We start from the raw sequence: 19,834 nt of genomic DNA on the forward strand, positions 1-19,834 counted from the left end.
CGTACCCATAGCCCATATCCCCTGTCTTACCCACTGTGTAACCCGTTACCCATAGCCATATCCCCTGTCTGTACCAACTGTGTAACCCGTACCCATAGCCCATATCCCCTGTACCAACTGTGTAACCCGTACCCATAGCCATATCCCCTGTCTGTAACCCACTGTGTAACCGTACCCATAGCCCATATCCCCTGTCTGTACCAACTGTGTAACCCGTACCATAGCCCATATCCCCTGTACCAACTGTGTAACCCGTAACCAATAGCCCATATCCCCCTGTCTGTACCAACTGTGTAACCTGTACCCATAGCCCATTCCCTGTCTGTACCAACTGTGTAACCCGTACCCATAGCCATATCCCCTGTACCAACTGTGTAACCCGTACCCATAGCCCATATCCCCTGTACCAACTGTGTAACCCGTACCCATAGCCCATATCCCCCTGTCTGTACCAACTGTGTAACCCGTACCCATAGCCCATATCCCCTGTACCAACTGTGTAACCCGTACCCATAGCCCATATCCCCTGTCTGGTACCAACTGTGTAACCCGTACCCATAGCCCATATCCCCTGTACCAACTGTGTAACCCGTACCCATAGCCCATATCCCCTGTCTGTACCCACTGTGTAACCCGTACCCATAGCCCATATCCCCTGTACCAACTGTGTAACCCGTACCCATAGCCCATATCCCTTGTCTGTACCAACTGTGTAACCCGTACCCATAGCCCATATCCCCTGTCTGTACCAAACTGTGTAACCCGTACCCATAGCCCATATCCCCTGTACCAACTGTGTAACCCGTACCCATAGCCCATATCCCTTGTCTGTACCAACTGTGTAACCCGTACCCATAGCCCATATCCCCTGTACCAACTGTGTAACCCGTACCCATAGCCCATATCCCCTGTACCAACTGTGTAACCCGTACCCATAGCCCATATCCCCTGTCTGTACCCACTGTGTAACCCGTACCCATAGCCCATATCCCCTGTACCAACTGTGTAACCCGTACCCATAGCCCATATCCCTTGTCTGTACCAACTGTGTAACCCGTACCCATAGCCCATATCCCCTGTCTGTACCAACTGTGTAACCCGTACCCATAGCCCATATCCCCTGTACCAACTGTGTAACCCGTACCCATAGCCCATATCCCTTGTCTGTACCAACTGTGTAACCCGTACCCATAGCCCATATCCCCTGTCTGTACCAACTGTGTAACCCGTACCCATAGCCCATATCCCCTGTCTGTACCAACTGTGTAACCCGTACCCATAGCCCATATCCCCTGTACCAACTGTGTAACCCGTACCCATAGCCCATATCCCTTGTCTGTACCAACTGTGTAACCCGTACCCATAGCCCATATCCCCTGTACCAACTGTGTAACCCGTACCCATAGCCCATATCCCCTGTACCAACTGTGTAACCCGTACCCATAGCCCATATCCCTGTCTGTACCCACTGTGTAACCCGTACCCATAGCCCATATCCCCTGTACCAACTGTGTAACCTGTACCCATAGCCCATATCCCCTGTCTGTACCCACTGTGTAACCCGTACCCATAGCCCATATCCCCTGTACCAACTGTGTAACCCGTACCCATAGCCCATATCCCTTGTCTGTACCAACTGTGTAACCCGTACCCATAGCCCATATCCCCTGTCTGTACCAACTGTGTAACCCGTACCCATAGCCCATATCCCCTGTACCAACTGTGTAAACCCGTACCCATAGCCCATATCCCTTGTCTGTACCAACTGTGTAACCCGTACCCATAGCCCATATCCCCTGTCTGTACCAACTGTGTAACCCGTACCCATAGCCCATATCCCCTGTCTGTACCAACTGTGTAACCCGTACCCATAGCCCATATCCCCTGTACCAACTGTGTAACCCGTACCCATAGCCCATATCCCCTGTCTGTACCAACTGTGTAACCCGTACCCATAGCCCATATCCCCTGTACCAACTGTGTAACCCGTACCCATAGCCCATATCCCCTGTCTGTACCAACTGTGTAACCCGTACCCATAGCCCATATCCCCTGTCTGTACCAACTGTGTAACCCGTACCCATAGCCCATATCCCCTGTACCAACTGTGTAACCCGTACCCATAGCCCATATCCCCTGTACCAACTGTGTAACCCGTACCCATAGCCCATATCCCCTGTCTGTACCAACTGTGTAACCTGTACCCATAGCCCATATCCCCTGTACCAACTGTGTAAACCCGTACCCATAGCCCATATCCCCTGTCTGTACCCACTGTGTAACCCGTACCCATAGCCCATATCCCCTGTCTGTACCAACTGTGTAACCCGTACCCATAGCCCATATCCCCTGTACCAACTGTGTAACCCGTACCCATAGCCATATCCCCTGTCTGTACCAACTGTGTAACCGTACCCATAGCCCATATCCCCTGTACCAACTGTGTAACCCGTACCCATAGCCCATATCCCCTGTACCAACTGTGTAACCCGTACCCATAGCCCATATCCCCTGTACCAACTGTGTAACCCGTACCCATAGCCCATATCCCCTGTACCAACTGTGTAACCCGTACCCATAGCCCATATCCCCTGTACCAACTGTGTAACCCGTACCCATAGCCCATATCCCCTGTACCAACTGTGTAACCCGTACCCATAGCCCATATCCCCTGTCTGTACCAACTGTGTAACCCGTACCCATAGCCCATATCCCTGTACCAACTGTGTAACCCGTACCCATAGCCCATATCCCCTGTCCTGTACCAACTGTGTAACCCGTACCCATAGCCCATATCCCCTGTACCAACTGTGTAACCCGTACCCATAGCCCATATCCCCTGTACCAACTGTGTAACCCGTACCCATAGCCCATATCCCCTGTACCAACTGTGTAAACCCGTACCCATAGCCCATATCCCCTGTACCAACTGTGTAACCCGTACCCATAGCCATATCCCCTGTACCAACTGTGTAACCCGTACCCATAGCCCATATCCCCTGTCTGTACCCACTGTGTAACCCGTACCCATAGCCCATATCCCCTGTACCAACTGTGTAACCCGTACCCATAGCCCATATCCCCTGTCTGTACCAACTGTGTAACCCGTACCCATAGCCCATATCCCCTGTACCAACTGTGTAACCCGTACCCATAGCCCATATCCCCTGTCTGTACCAACTGTGTAACCCGTACCCATAGCCCATATCCCCTGTCTGTACCAACTGTGTAACCCGTACCCATAGCCCATATCCCCTGTCTGTACCAACTGTGTAACCCGTACCCATAGCCCATATCCCCTGTCTGTACCAACTGTGTAACCCGTACCCATAGCCCATATCCCCTGTACCAACTGTGTAACCTGTACCCATAGCCCATATCCCCTGTACCAACTGTGTAACCCGTACCCATAGCCCATATCCCCTGTCTGTACCAACTGTGTAACCCGTACCCATAGCCCATATCCCCTGTCTGTACCAACTGTGTAACCCGTACCCATAGCCCATATCCCCTGTCTGTACCAACTGTGTAACCCGTACCCATAGCCCATATCCCCTGTACCAGCTGTGTAACCTGTACCCATAGCCCATATCCCCTGTCTGTACCAACTGTGTAACCAGTACCCATAGCCCATATCCCCTGTCTGTACCAACTGTGTAACCCGTACCCATAGCCCATATCCCCTGTCTGTACCCACTGTGTAACCCGTACCCATAGCCCATATCCCCTGTACCAACTGTGTAACCCGTACCCATAGCCCATATCCCCTGTCTGTACCAACTGTGTAACCCGTACCCATAGCCCATATCCCCTGTACCAACTGTGTAACCCGTACCCATAGCCCATATCCCCTGTCTGTACCAACTGTGTAACCCGTACCCATAGCCCATATCCCCTGTACCAACTGTGTAACCCGTACCCATAGCCCATATCCCCTGTACCAACTGTGTAACCCGTACCCATAGCCCATATCCCCTGTCTGTACCCACTGTGTAACCCGTACCCATAGCCCATATCCCCTGTACCAACTGTGTAACCCGTACCCATAGCCCATATCCCCTGTACCAACTGTGTAACCCGTACCCATAGCCCATATCCCCTGTCTGTACCCACTGTGTAACCCGTACCCATAGCCCATATCCCCTGTCTGTACCAACTGTGTAACCCGTACCCATAGCCCATATCCCCTGTACCAACTGTGTAACCCGTACCCATAGCCCATATCCCCTGTACCAACTGTGTAACCAGTACCCATAGCCCATATCCCCTGTCTGTACCCACTGTGTAACCCGTACCCATAGCCCATATCCCCTGTACCAACTGTGTAACCCGTACCCATAGCCCATATCCCTTGTACCAACTGTGTAACCAGTACCCATAGCCCATATCCCCTGTCTGTACCCACTGTGTAACCCGTACCCATAGCCCATATCCCTGTACCAACTGTGTAACCAGTACCCATAGCCCATATCCCCTGTACCAACTGTGTAACCAGTACCCATAGCCCATATCCCCTGTCTGTACCCACTGTGTAACCCGTACCCATAGCCCATATCCCCTGTACCAACTGTGTAACCCGTACCCATAGCCCATATCCCCTGTACCAACTGTGTAACCCGTACCCATAGCCCATATCCCCTGTCTGTACCCACTGTGTAACCCGTACCCATAGCCCATATCCCCTGTACCAACTGTGTAACCCGTACCCATAGCCCATATCCCCTGTACCAACTGTGTAACCCGTACCCATAGCCCATATCCCCTGTCTGTACCAACTGTGTAACCCGTACCCATAGCCCATATCCCCTGTACCAACTGTGTAACCCGTACCCATAGCCCATATCCCCTGTCTGTACCAACTGTGTAACCCGTACCCATAGCCCATATCCCCTGTACCAACTGTGTAACCCGTACCCATAGCCCATATCCCCTGTACCCACTGTGTAACCCGTACCCATAGCCCATATCCCCTGTCTGTACCAACTGTGTAACCCGTACCCATAGCCCATATCCCCTGTACCAACTGTGTAACCCGTACCCATAGCCCATATCCCCTGTACCAACTGTGTAACCCGTACCCATAGCCCATATCCCCTGTACCAACTGTGTAACCCGTACCCATAGCCCATATCCCCTGTACCAACTGTGTAACCCGTACCCATAGCCCATATCCCCTGTACCAACTGTGTAACCCGTACCCATAGCCCATATCCCCTGTACCAACTGTGTAACCCGTACCCATAGCCCATATCCCCTGTACCAACTGTGTAACCCGTACCCATAGCCCATATCCCCTGTCTGTACCAACTGTGTAACCCGTACCCATAGCCCATATCCCCTGTCTGTACCCACTGTGTAACCCGTACCCATAGCCCATATCCCCTGTACCAACTGTGTAACCCGTACCCATAGCCCATATCCCCTGTCTGTACCAACTGTGTAACCCGTACCCATAGCCCATATCCCCTGTCTGTACCAACTGTGTAACCCGTACCCATAGCCCATATCCCTGTACCAACTGTGTAACCCGTACCCATAGCCCATATCCCCTGTACCAACTGTGTAACCCGTACCCATAGCCCATATCCCCTGTACCAACTGTGTAACCCGTACCCATAGCCCATATCCCCTGTCTGTACCAACTGTGTAACCCGTACCCATAGCCCATATCCCCTGTCTGTACCAACTGTGTAACCCGTACCCATAGCCCATATCCCCTGTCTGTACCCACTGTGTAACCCGTACCCATAGCCCATATCCCCTGTCTGTACCAACTGTGTAACCCGTACCCATAGCCCATATCCCCTGTACCAACTGTGTAACCCGTACCCATAGCCCATATCCCCTGTCTGTACCAACTGTGTAACCCGTACCCATAGCCCATATCCCCTGTACCAACTGTGTAACCCGTACCCATAGCCCATATCCCCTGTCTGTACCAACTGTGTAACCCGTACCCATAGCCCATATCCCCTGTCTGTACCAACTGTGTAACCCGTACCCATAGCCCATATCCCCTGTCTGTACCCACTGTGTAACCCGTACCCATAGCCCATATCCCCTGTCTGTACCAACTGTGTAACCCGTACCCATAGCCCATATCCCCTGTACCAACTGTGTAACCCGTACCCCATAGCCCATATCCCCTGTCTGTACCAACTGTGTAACCCGTACCCATAGCCCATATCCCCTGTACCAACTGTGTAACCCGTACCCATAGCCCATATCCCCTGTCTGTACCAACTGTGTAACCCGTACCCATAGCCCATATCCCCTGTCTGTACCAACTGTGTAACCCGTACCCATAGCCCATATCCCCTGTCTGTACCCACTGTGTAACCCGTACCCATAGCCCATATCCCCTGTACCAACTGTGTAACCCGTACCCATAGCCCATATCCCCTGTCTGTACCAACTGTGTAACCAGTACCCATAGCCCATATCCCCTGTCTGTACCAACTGTGTAACCCGTACCCATAGCCCATATCCCCTGTACCAACTGTGTAACCCGTACCCATAGCCCATATCCCCTGTACCAACTGTGTAACCCGTACCCATAGCCCATATCCCCTGTACCAACTGTGTAACCAGTACCCATAGCCCATATCCCCTGTACCAACTGTGTAACCCGTACCCATAGCCCATATCCCCTGTACCAACTGTGTAACCAGTACCCATAGCCCATATCCCCTGTACCAACTGTGTAACCAGTACCCATAGCCCATATCCCCTGTCTGTACCAACTGTGTAACCCGTACCCATAGCCCATATCCCCTGTCTGTACCAACTGTGTAACCCGTACCCATAGCCCATATCCCCTGTCTGTACCAACTGTGTAACCCGTACCCATAGCCCATATCCCCTGTACCAACTGTGTAACCAGTACCCATAGCCCATATGGGATATATAAGTGCTTTGCAGCCACCTGATTGGACGGTCGCTCACACCACACAAGCTGCTGCTAATAGAATAGGTTAACTTGCCCTTTATTACACAGGATGTCAGGGTTTCCAGCCTTGTTCCTTACATGGTAACAGAACAGAGAGGGTTTTTTCATTATAACCTTAATTTCCCCCGGTGACAAACGGCATTAAATACCCAGATATCTTAGTTACTGTCTTCCCTGACATTCGGCTAAAATATATAACTGAGCCCGGTGTGTCTCTTCCGCAGAGCAATTAATAATCCTCCGCTTAAATATGAAATCCTTCCCGGCCATCAATAATACCGGCGCTTTATTGGAAAACACTCCCGTGCCCCGCCATCAATTCACTCCTGATTGGCTGCTTACCCTTCCCACGTTATCCTAAGGGGGTTCTGTGGGAAATAATTAGAGCGGCGGCACGTTCCGGGGAGAATGGGAGCGAGACAGCAGCAACGGTCTCATAATGTCACCAGATTGTCTGTACAGAGAGATACCATAAAACTATGGCACATAGGGATTCCCTTGTACTAAGCACAATTCAGCAGGAACAGCCCCCTAAGTTTGCCCATAGCCTGTACAGAGAGATACCATAAAACTATGGCACATAGGGATTCCCTTGTACTAAGCACAATTCAGCAGGAACAGCCCCCTAAGTTTGCCCATAGCCTGTACAGAGAGATACCATAAAACTATGGCAGCATAGGGATTCCCCTGTACTAAGCCCAATTCAGCAGGAACAGCCTCCTAAGTTTGCCCATAGCCTGTACAGAGAGATACCATAAAACTATGGCACATAGGGATTCCCCTGTACTAAGCACAATTCAGCAGGAACAGCCCCATAAGTTTGCTCATAGCCTGTACAGAGAGATACCATAAAACTATGGCACATAGGGATTCCCCTGCACTAAGCACAATTCAGCAGGAACAGCCCCCTAAGTTTGCCCATAGCCTGTACAGAGAGATACCATAAAACTATGGCACATAGGGATTCCCCTGTACTAAGCACAATTCAGCAGGAACAGCCCCCTAAGTTTGCTCATAGCCTGTACAGAGAGATACCATAAAACTATGGCACATAGGGATTCCCCTGTACTAAGCACAATTCAGCAGGAACAGCCCCCTAAGTTTGCTCATAGCCTGTACAGAGAGATACCATAAAACTATGGCACATAGGGATTCCCCTGTACTAAGCACAATTCAGCAGGAACAGCCCCCTAAGTTTGCTCATATCCAGTATCCAAAAATCTGATTCTTTTATTTCCCCTTTACGTCTCTAACATTCCTTATGGCTCATTTTCACACAACCCGGTGGCAGGTCGGATCCAGGGAATACTGATAAGATGTCATATTTCTAATGCAGAAACCAGAAGAAAGGCTGCCGTGTAAGTAAATGAGCTAACTGCCTAATGCGTATTTTCCGCCAGTTTGATTGCCGTACATGGCGCTATTTCCCACAATAGCCTTGTTTAATATAAAATTTACTGCCGAGCCGCTTCCCCCTCATGGGCATTAATAAAACAAAGCCTAATGAAGAATGGAAATGGTTTGTGCAGGACGGCACGGGGAATTCTGCGCAGCCGGGGTTTTATTGCCTCCAGAAACCAAGCTGGGAAGAAATACGGACCTAGAGGGAAGGTAAGGGGGGGCTTCTGCCCTGTATGTTTGGGCATTAAATCCAGGCTTTGGCCGGACTAAGGTAACTCCTTTTCATTTATAGAGTATCCACCCATGGCCCCACTTGGCTCAGAAGTTGAGGTGCCCATACACGGGCCGATTTTAGCTTCAGACCACTTCTTTGTATGGGCACAAACAACGGGCCTCCCTGGCCAACAGGCAGGGTCGGACTGGGCCGCCAGGACACCGGGCGGCCCAGACCCGACCCTTGTAGCGCTCCCCCTGCCTGACTGTTCCTCCCCTGAAGCGTTAAATTTATGTGCGCTCAGTGGAGGACGCCAGGTGGGGGCCCCTTGGGGGGGTTAGGGGGGCCCTTGGGGGGGTGGGTTAGGAGACGTGGCCGGCAGGGGGTTAGGGGGGCCCCTGGGGGGGGTGGATTAGGAGACACGACCGGCAGGGGCACCAACAGGGGGTTTGGGGGGCCCCTGGGGGGGTGGGTTAGGAGATGCAGCCGGCGGGGGCCACCTGCAGGGGGTTAGGGGGGACCGGGGGGGGGTTAGGAGATGCAGCCGGCAGGGGCACCTGCAGGGGGTTAGGTGGGCCCCTGGGGGGGTGGGTTAGGAGATGCAGCCGGCAGGGGCACCAACAGGGGGTTTGGGGGGCCCCTGGGGGGGGTTAGGAGACGCGGCCGGCAGGAGCACCTGCAGGGGGTTAGGGGGGCCCCTGGAGGGGTGGGTTAGGAGGCGCGGCCGGCAGGGGCACCTGCAGGGGGTTTGGGGGGGCCCTTGGGGGGGTGGGTTAGGAGAAGTGGCCGGCAGGAGCACCTGCAGGGGGTTAGAGGGGCCCTTGGGGGGGTGGGTTAGGAGATGTGGCCGGTGGGGGCACCTGCAGGGCCCCTGGGGTGGGAGCTCCGGTGGGCCCTGCACCCCCCAGTCCGACCCTGCCAACAGGCCTGGAATCTCAATGGGGCAGGTTTGATTTTTACATTGGATTGAGGACCACATTGGCTCGTTGATGAGGTCCCTGTTGCCTATACCCACCATGTTAGGGCCAAAAGATCGAATTAAAATGGCGGGTATAGGTACCGTCGGTTAGGGGACCTCATCAATGAGCCAAACTAACTAATTAGTCTGTTATCATCCACCCGTAGGTGGGCATATTGGGAGAACGTCCGCTCAATTGGCGACCTCAACAACGGAGCCGATCTTACAGTGAATGGCCACCTTAAGGCTAAGGGGCCACTTGACTGAAGGCCACCAAGGGACTCTACAGCCCAGAGTAGCTGCAAGAGAGGGATTCTCTTCCTTCTTCCATCTTGGCGACCACTTGGGCAGTAGAGTAGAATGAATTCCGAAGATAAAGGAAAGAAGGAAGAGGATCACTGGGAGGTGCCAAAATATTAGGCACCTTCCACTAATTGTAATCACTTACCTTATACCCCAGACTGGTGCGGTTTTCTCCTAACAGGAGCACTTACCTGGGGTATAAGGTAAGTGATTACAATCAATGGGAGGCAGGGCCGAAACTAGGGGTAAGCAGAAGAGGCAGCTGCCTAGGGCACAACGATTGGGGGGGCTTTCCTGCCTACCCCTAGTCCTGCTACTTTGCCATTGCCCCCGCCGCTTGTCATTAGCGGTGGAGACAATGACCTATCAGATCACTCCCCCCTGCCTAGGGCATCCAGTAGGCTTGGCCCGCCCCTGATGGGAGGTGCCTAACATTTTGGCACCCCCCCAACTGATTTTACCTTTCCTTCTCCTTTAATATGTATTTACACAAGAACGAAGTCAGTGGAGGGGCTGGAGCAGAAGCGGGGCAGTTAGGGTGAGATTTGGGTAAAGTCTATTTACTCTATTAGATACACCAACAAGCCCAGCTCGGAGGTCACTTAGGGTGAAAACTTGTTTTCTGTCCTAGATATAATCAGAATGAATGGCTGAAACAACGATGGTAGCTTTCTGTTACCTTCTCATGAGCTTCAGAGGGGCTCTAACCAAGAGCTGGACCTAGGGGTCTCCAACCTTTTTGACCTGTGAGCCTCATTCAGATGTAAAAAGAGTTGGGGAGTAACACAAGCATGAAAAAGCTACTGGAGATGCCAAATATGGACTGTGATTGGCTATTAGGTAGCCCCTATGGGGACTGGCAGCCTACAGGAGGCTCTTTATGCCACCAAAACTTACCTCCAAGCCAGGAATTCAAAAATAAGCTGCTTTGAGGCCACTGGGAGCAACATCCAATGGGTTGGGGAGCAACATGTTGCTTTCGGACTGGTTGGGGATCACTGTGCAAGGGGAACTTGACCTAAGTACTAAAGTTCTTTCTATAGCTTGCCATACAGGTTCCTTTGGCAAAGTCAACAAACAAGTGAACCCGGGACAATCTACAAACCCACACATTGGCCAGTGTCTCCTATTATTAAAGAGGACCTTGAAGACCTACTCCGACCAGCACAGAGGTCCATTTTTGGCCATTTTTTGTCCTCTCAAGACTCATTATTCCCCTTTCTAGTATTTCTTTTCTCCTCAAAGCTGGATTAGATACCTATAGACATCTCAACGTGGGAACCTTCTCATTTCATAAGCTCCAGATCAAGACTTAGACTCGAGACATAGAGCTAGAAAAGCCAAAATGGACCGGAGATAAATTGCTCAAGTAATTAATTAATCTTGTTTGTGTCGTAGGGGTTTGTAAAATATGTTTCAATGATGGGACTGTAATGAGTTGTCTTCCTTGCTCGTTGGAGTCCTGCTGGTTTCGGAAATTGTTTATGTCTTCTCTCCATTTTCCCCTCATCCCACCTGGGCTTGCACATTAGCTACCGGGAGATCCAGGCGGCAATTTGCCGAGTACATTAAATTTAATATAGCCGCCGTATATTGCTCCCTCGTGCAGTAATGGGTAGTATGAGTTTAGAAATTAATTGCACCACCTTCCAGGGCTCCTTATCTGCTCAGGAGATTAGGCTCCGATAATAACCATCATTTTGCAGGAGAAGTTTTGGAGAAAATTGCATCAGAGCTAATGCCGTTTATACCGGGGCACTTACTGTGTAGCGACTGCGTCTGGGAAATGGTAAAACTAACTCAACTATTTCTTGTTTTCTTCTTTTTCGTAACTGCCAGTTGGTCCAGAGGAAGGTGAAAAACCCCATCTGAAGCCTCTCTAATTTGCCCCAGAGGGGAAACAATTCCTTCCTGACTCCAAGACCAGTCCCTGGATGAAGGAATAAGGTCTTTGATTGGCTACTTTGTAGCCCTATGTGGACTGCCAGCCTACAGGAGGCTCTGCTTGGAATAAAACTGTGTCTCTGGGCTTCCAAAATGTGTCTCCAAGCCAGAAATGTAAAAATGGGCTCCTACGTTAAGGCCCCTGGGAGGAACTTCATGAGCCATTGGTTAGGGATCCAGTGGTCTAAAGTTACAGATCAAATAAATGCAGAGCTAACAGGTTTTGTCTACCATAAACCATCTTCTACATTCTAAGGTCATAAAAGACACTTTGGAACCACGGAAGTTCTCACCTTTGATATCAGAAGTGACAAGTTGGACCAAGAGTTCCAAAATGTAGCATGTCCTTATATCTCAGATGCGGGCTCTATAGACATTGAGTGATTTTTGGGGTCTTTATTCTACCCCATTCCACCTCCCCTAGATGCCAGCTTCTGTGAAATCTAGTTGCCGGTAAATTTAGCCCCTTAGGTGGTCCCGCCCACATAAGCCCTTGACCCACCCCAGTGGGTCAATGAATGAAAATCTTCATAGTCACCTTCAATGGGGTTTTTGCACAGGGTTGTCCCACCTGCTGCTATGATGCTGGTTGTTACAGTTCCACCAGGGGGGCTAGGGTTGCCAAAAGGGGGTGGGCCATGGGAGGAACTTCTGAGCCATTGGTTGGGGATCCAGTGGTCTAAAGTTACAGAACAAATGAATGCAGAGCTAGCAAGCCTTGTCTGCCATACCATAAACCATCTTCTACATTCTAAGGTCATAAAAGACTCTTTGGAACCATGGGATTTCACACCTTTGATACCAGAAGTGACAAGTTGGACCAAGAGTTCCAAAATGTAGCATGTCCTTATATCTCAGATTTACCGCCAACTAGATTTCACAGAAGTTGGCATCTAGGGGAGGTGGAATGGGGTACAATAAAGACCTCAAAAATCACTCAATGTCTATAGAGCCTGCATCTGAGATATAAGGACATGCTACATTTTGGAACTCTTGGTCCAACTTGTCACTTCTGGTATCAAAGGTGTGAAATCCCATGGTTCCAAAGAGTCTTTTATGACCTTAGAGTGTAGAAGATGGTTTATGGTATGGTAGCCAAGGCCTGCGAGCTCTGCATTCATTTGCTCTGTAACTTTAGACCACTGGATCCCCAACCTATGGCTCATGAAGTTCCTCCCATGGCCCCCCCCTAGCCCCCCCCTGGTGGAACTGCAACAACCAGCATCCCAGCAGCAGGTTGGACAACCCTGTGCAAAAACCCCATTGAAGGTGACTATGAAGATTTTCATTCATTGACCCACTGGGGTGGGTCAAGGGCTTATGTGGGCGGGACCACCTAAGGGGCTAAATTTACCGGCGACTTGATTGATGGTAAATTAGTAAAATCGCCCCCCAGCCTTAGTGGGTGTTTTACCAACCAGACCAGCAACCCAAGAGCTGACTCTTCAAGACTTACTAAACATGGGCCACCAGCTATGTCTCTGCCTCTTCAGGCCCAAGTGTCCCTTGAGTAATCGCTACTTGTTTGTAAAGGGCAAGTAAGGCTTATGCCAATGTGCTCTCAGTTGGCAGAAGAGGCCGACACCGCTGAGATTTGTAGATGTTTACAAGCTGTTGCTGCCGGCGGAATTTTTTTTTTCTTCTTCTTAAGTTGAAATCTCCATGGTTAAACACACAACAAGGCAGCCGTGCCAGTCGTCATCCATCCCTGTCCGGATTCCTTTATTCCGTCTTTTAAACAGACCCCATCACTGTTTATACAGCTTCAGTTTTCATAAGTAAGCGGAGAGGGTAGCAAGTTGTCCTTAAAATGCTGTTTGTTTCCTGGTGTACGGTCCTACGGGGATCTTAAAGGGACAGTAACACCAAAACAACAGAAACCCTACTATAGTTTATATAAATACCCTGCTGTGTAGCCCCAGGGGCAGCCATTCCTGCACTGGTACAGCTGGGGTGTTTGCTACAGAAACCCTACTATAGTTTATATAAATACCCCGCTGTGTAGCCCCGGGGGCAGCCATTCCTGCACTGGTACAGCTGGGGTGTTTGCTACAGAAACCCTACTATAGTTTATATAAATACCCCGCTGTGTAGCCCCGGGGGCAACCGTTCCTGCACCGGTACAGCTGGGGTGTTTGCTACAGAAACCCTACTATAGTTTATATAAATACCCCGCTGTGTAGCCCCGGGGGCAGCCATTCCTGCACTGGTACAGCTGGGGTGTTTGCTACAGAAACCCTACTATAGTTTATATAAATACCCTGCTGTGTAGCCCCAGGGGCAGCCATTCCTGCACTGGTACAGCTGGGGTGTTTGCTACAGAAACCCTACTATAGTTTATATAAATACCCCGCTGTGTAGCCCCGGGGGCAGCCATTCCTGCACTGGTACAGCTGGGGTGTTTGCTACAGAAACCCTACTATAGTTTATATAAATACCCCGCTGTGTAGCCCCGGGGGCAGCCGTTCCTGCACTGGTACAGCTGGGGTGTTTGCTACAGAAACCCTACTATAGTTTATATAAATACCCCGCTGTGTAGCCCCGGGGGCAGCCATTCCTGCACTGGTACAGCTGGGGTGTTTGCTACAGAAACCCTACTATAGTTTATATAAATACCCCGCTGTGTAGCCCCGGGGGCAGCCGTTCCTGCACCGGTACAGCTGGGGTGTTTGCTACAGAAACCCTACTATAGTTTATATAAATACCCCGCTGTGTAGCCCCGGGGGCAGCCATTCCTGCACTGGTACAGCTGGGGTGTTTGCTACAGAAACCCTACTATAGTTTATATAAATACCCCGCTGTGTAGCCCCGGGGGCAGCCATTCCTGCACTGGTACAGCTGGGGTGTTTGCTACAGAAACCCTACTATAGTTTATATAAATACCCCGCTGTGTAGCCCCGGGGGCAGCCATTCCTGCACTGGTACAGCTGGGGTGTTTGCTACAGAAACCCTACTATAGTTTATATAAATACCCCGCTGTGAATCCCCTTATAACTCATATTCAACATAATCATCTTTGATTCCTTTGACTGCTGCCTTGTGACTTCTAATATCCTTATCATTTACAGTAGGGGGTACATTATCCCTTATAATACATGAGTGATACTCAGAGTTCCCTGTATAACTCAGCCTGCAGCCTTGTGCCTTTATATGGGGGGCACAGAACCCCTCAGTGACTGCTAATATCCTTATCATTTACAGTAGGGGGTACATTATTCCTTATAATACATGAGTGATACTCAGAGTTCCCTGTATAACTCAGCCTGCAGCCTTGTGCCTTTATATGGGGGGCACAGAACCCCTCAGTGACTGCTAATATCCTTATCATTTACAGTAGGGGGTACATTATTCCTTATAATACATGAGTGATACTCAGAGTTCCCTGTATAACTCAGCCTGCAGCCTTGTGCCTTTATATGGGGGGCACAGAACCCCTCAGTGACTGCTAATATCCTTATCATTTACAGTAGGGGGTACATTATCCCTTATAATACATGAGTGATACTCAGAGTTCCCTGTATAACTCAGCCTGCAGCCTTGTGCCTTTATATGGGGGGCACAGAACCCCTCAGTGACTGCTAATATCCTTATCATTTACAGTAGGGGGTACATTATTCCTTATAATACATGAGTGATACTCAGAGTTCCCTGTATAACTCAGCCTGCAGCCTTGTGCCTTTATATGGGGGGCACAGAACCCCTCAGTGACTGCTAATATCCTTATCATTTACAGTAGGGGGTACATTATCCCTTATAATACATGAGTGATACTCAGAGTTCCCTGTATAACTCAGCCTGCAGCCTTGTGCCTTTATATGGGGGGCACAGAACCCCTCAGTGACTGCTAATATCCTTATCATTTACAGTAGGGGGTACATTATCCCTTATAATACATGAGTGATACTCAGAGTTCCCTGTATAACTCAGCCTGCAGCCTTGTGCCTTTATATGGGGGGCACAGAGCCCCTCAGTGACTGCTAATATCCTTATCATTTACAGTAGGGGGTACATTATCCCTTATAATACATGAGTGATACTCAGAGTTCCCTGTATAACTCAGCCTGCAGCCTTGTGCCTTTATATGGGGGGCACAGAACCCCTCAGTGACTGCTAATATCCTTATCATTTACAATAGGGGGTACAATATGCCTTACAATACATGAATGATACAGAGAGTTCCCGCTGGCGTTTGTGTCCTTCCCTGACTGTCAGGCAGGGCCCCCGGCTCTGATTCTCTCTCCCCCCGAAGACTCGAGTCAGTAATAAATCATAGATTCAGTCGATGTTTCTTGCCCTCTATCATTCTGATCAGTATTTCGGTGCGTCGGGGGGGGGGCGCTGCTCAGACTCGGGGGCCTCCGTGCCCTTCTCGCTGCAGTCTCATTGGGCGGCTGCCAGGGACACTTGATCGTTATTAAAATACAATTATAACACAGGGCACTCTGGTGATTCATAGAACTGCCCACAATGATACAGACTTTGCCCTGTTAGTAGCCGCCCCAGGCCTCAGCATTGTGTGTATTCAGTGGCCCCGCCCCTTCCCTTGGACACGCCCTTTATATGGCAGCGATGCCCTGTTGGGCCTTAACTGGCCCAGGGGCCAACGATTGGGCGATGCTGTAGGTAAATTTGTAATACTGACCCTGGCCTTGGCTAGGGTAAAATACCGGTCCAAGTGGCAACCCTATTATTAGCCCACTGGTAATTCCCTGAGACTCCAGTACAGGACCTGCTGTACCACCCCCAGACCCAAATACAGGACCTGCTGTACCCCCCCCAGACCCAAATACAGGACCTGCTGTACCCCCCCCAGACCCCAGTACAGGACCTGCTGTACCCCCCCCAGACCCAAATACAGGACCTGCTGTACCCCCCCCAGACCCCAGTACAGGACCTGCTGTACCACCCCCAGACCCAAATACAGGACCTGCTGTACCCCCCCCAGACCCAAATACAGGACCTGCTGTACCACCCCCAGACCCAAATACAGGACCTGCTGTACCACCCCCAGACCCAAATACAGGACCTGCTGTACCCCCCCCAGACCCAAATACAGGACCTGCTGTACCACCCCCAGACCCAAATACAGGACCTGCTGTACCCCCCCCAGACCCAAATACAGGACCTGCTGTACCCCCCCCAGACCCAAATACAGGACCTGCTGTACCACCCCCAGACCCAAATACAGGACCTGCTGTACCCCCCCAGACCCAAATACAGGACCTGCTGTACCACCCCCAGACCCAAATACAGGACCTGCTGTACCCCCCCAGACCCAAATACAGGACCTGCTGTACCACCCCCAGACCCAAATACAGGACCTGCTGTACCACCCCCAGACCCAAATACAGGACCTGCTGTACCACCCCCAGACCCAAATACAGGACCTGCTGTACCACCCCAGACCCAAGTACAGGACCTGCTGTACCACCCCCAGACCCCAGTACAGGACCTGCTGTACCACCCCCAGACCCCAGTACAGGACCTGCTGTACCACCCCCAGACCCCAGTACAGGACCTGCTGTACCACCCCCAGACCCCAGTACAGGACCTGCTGTACCACCCCCAGACCCCAGTACAGGACCTGCTGTACCACCCCCAGACCCCAGTACAGGACCTGCTGTACCCCCCCCAGACCCCAGTACAGGACCTGGCAGGCAAGAACTACACCAAAATTCTGATGCTCAATGGGTTGAGTTACCGGCCGACACCAAGTGACTCCTACTTTATCCTTATTTCACTGCAGAACACACTGAGTGATTATTCCTATTATATCATTATTATCCGACCCCAGCGAGGGGATCCCCATGAAAGCAATAAGCCCCAGTCTCCCCGTCCCTCCCTCATGCAACATATCTGCCCCTGTCGGCCTTCGGAGCCCCCACCATCCCTGATTGATGCTGTAGGGACAATACAACCCATTGCTCCCATAGTGACATGCCTTCCCTGATACCCCCGGCAACCAGGACCGTCTTGCTGACATTCTAATTCCTAATACGGCTTCATCAGCGCCATTACACCTCCCTATTATCTGTATATTCTCTGTATATTCTCTCCCCATTACTCTGCCCTCCTCCCTATCCTATTAACCCTCTCGCTTTAGGCACAGACAGTCGTCTGATCAGAAGAAAATATCATCATCTTCCTCTTCTATGGAGAGAAGCTGAGCATTGGTAATATACGTATAATATACAGTTGGGTCAAATCCCTATGGGACAAAACTGTAAATTATATCCTTATAAACGGTGCTTAGTGATGTCATCAGTTATAATCGGAGCTGAGTGATGTCATTTCTGTCACATGACTCCCCGAAACTTGTATATTATAATAAATAAAGTTGTAAAATAAAGGATATAGGTCATGGAACTCCTCGGGGGCTTATACTATCCCTATATGTTACAATAGGGGGCACTTTATTCACTATATATTATAAGGAACTCCTCGGGGGCTTATAATATCCCTATATGTTACAATAGGGGGCACTTTATTCACTATATATTATAAGGAACTCCTCGGGGGCTTACAATATCCCTATATGTTACAATAGGGGGCACTTTATTCACTATATATTATAAGGAACCCCTCGGGGGCTTATAATATCCCTATATGTTACAATAGGGGGCACTTTATTCACTATATATTATAAGGAACCCCTCGGGGGCTTATAATATCCCTATATGTTACAATAGGGGGCACTTTATTCACTATATATTATAAGGAACTCCTCGGGGACTTATAATATCCCTATATGTTACAATAGGGGGCACTTTATTCACTATATATTATAAGGAACCCCTCGGGGGCTTATAATATCCCTATATGTTACAATAGGGGGTACTTTATTCACTATATATTATAAGGAACCCCTCGGGGGCTTATAATATCCCTATATGTTACAATAGGGGGCACTTTATTCACTATATATTATAAGGAACTCCTCGGGGGCTTATAATATCCTTATATGTTACAATAGGGGGCAGAAGAAGAGATCACCGGAGGAAGCAAGTTCGGGTTTGCTCGGAATGCTAATCCTCCCCCTGAACTGGCAGACCCCGTGCCTGATTATAGGCTAATAAAATGCATTCAGGTCACTTCAGACCATCCCCTCTCCTAGAATTTACACATCAAAAGTGTTATTCTCTGGCACGGAACGATATCTCACTCTAGAACGCCGTGTTAATTAACTGCGGAAAAGTCGCACTCGGCTGTTATAAATAGTCGGCCCGGGATTGAGCGCATTCTAATTGAGCGCGGGGCTTTTTATCCCTCAGCTCTCTGTGTACCTACGGTAAGCCGGGGAGATTCTGCCAGGGCGGCACATTGCTCTTAACCCCTTGCTTGCCAGAACAGTCTGGGGGTTAACTCTTTGTGTGCCAGGGCTGAGAACACCCATCGCTGTTCTGCCCCCAATAAGGGGTAATTATATCTTAGTTGGGATCAAGTACAGGTACTGTTTTATTATTACAGAGAAAAGGGAATCATTTAACCATTAAATAAACCCAATAGGGCTGTTCTGCCCCCAATAAGGGGTAATTATATCTTAGTTGGGATCAAGTACAGGTACTGTTTTATTATTACAGAGAAAAGGGAATCATTTAACCATGAAATAAACCCAATAGGGCTGTTCTGCCCCCAATAAGGGGTAATTATATCTTAGTTGGGATCAAGTATAGGTACTGTTTTATTATTACAGAGAAAAGGGAATCATTTAACCATGAAATAAACCCAATAGGGCTGTTCTGCCCCCAATAAGGGGTAATTATATCTTAGTTGGGATCAAGTACAGGTACTGTTTTATTATTACAGAGAAAAGGGAATCATTTAACCATTAAATAAACCCAATAGGGCTGTTCTGCCCCCAATAAGGGGTAATTATATCTTAGTTGGGATCAAGTACAGGTACTGTTTTATTATTACAGAGAAAAGGGAATCATTTAACCATTAAATAAACCCAATAGGGCTGTTCTGCCCCAATAAGGGGTAATTATATCTTAGTTGGGATCAAGTACAGGTACTGTTTTATTATTACAGAGAAAAGGGAATCATTTAACCATTAAATAAACCC

General features: G+C 49.7%; 1 protein-coding gene across 1 annotated transcript in view; it reads left to right on the forward strand.

Annotated features, from left to right (window-relative positions):
- The window catches only part of LOC116406632 (proline-rich extensin-like protein EPR1), a 57,595-nt gene that overhangs the window by 6,254 nt on the left and 31,507 nt on the right, over positions 1 to 19,834 (forward strand). The window contains exon 3 of the mRNA XM_031891046.1: positions 17,011 to 17,671. Coding sequence (XP_031746906.1) covers positions 17,011 to 17,671 — 661 coding nt within the window. The remainder of the gene's footprint in view (positions 1 to 17,010; positions 17,672 to 19,834) is intronic.

This window comes from Xenopus tropicalis, chromosome 8 (genome assembly GCF_000004195.4).
Source record: "Xenopus tropicalis strain Nigerian chromosome 8, UCB_Xtro_10.0, whole genome shotgun sequence".
NCBI lineage: Eukaryota > Metazoa > Chordata > Amphibia > Anura > Pipidae > Xenopus > Xenopus tropicalis.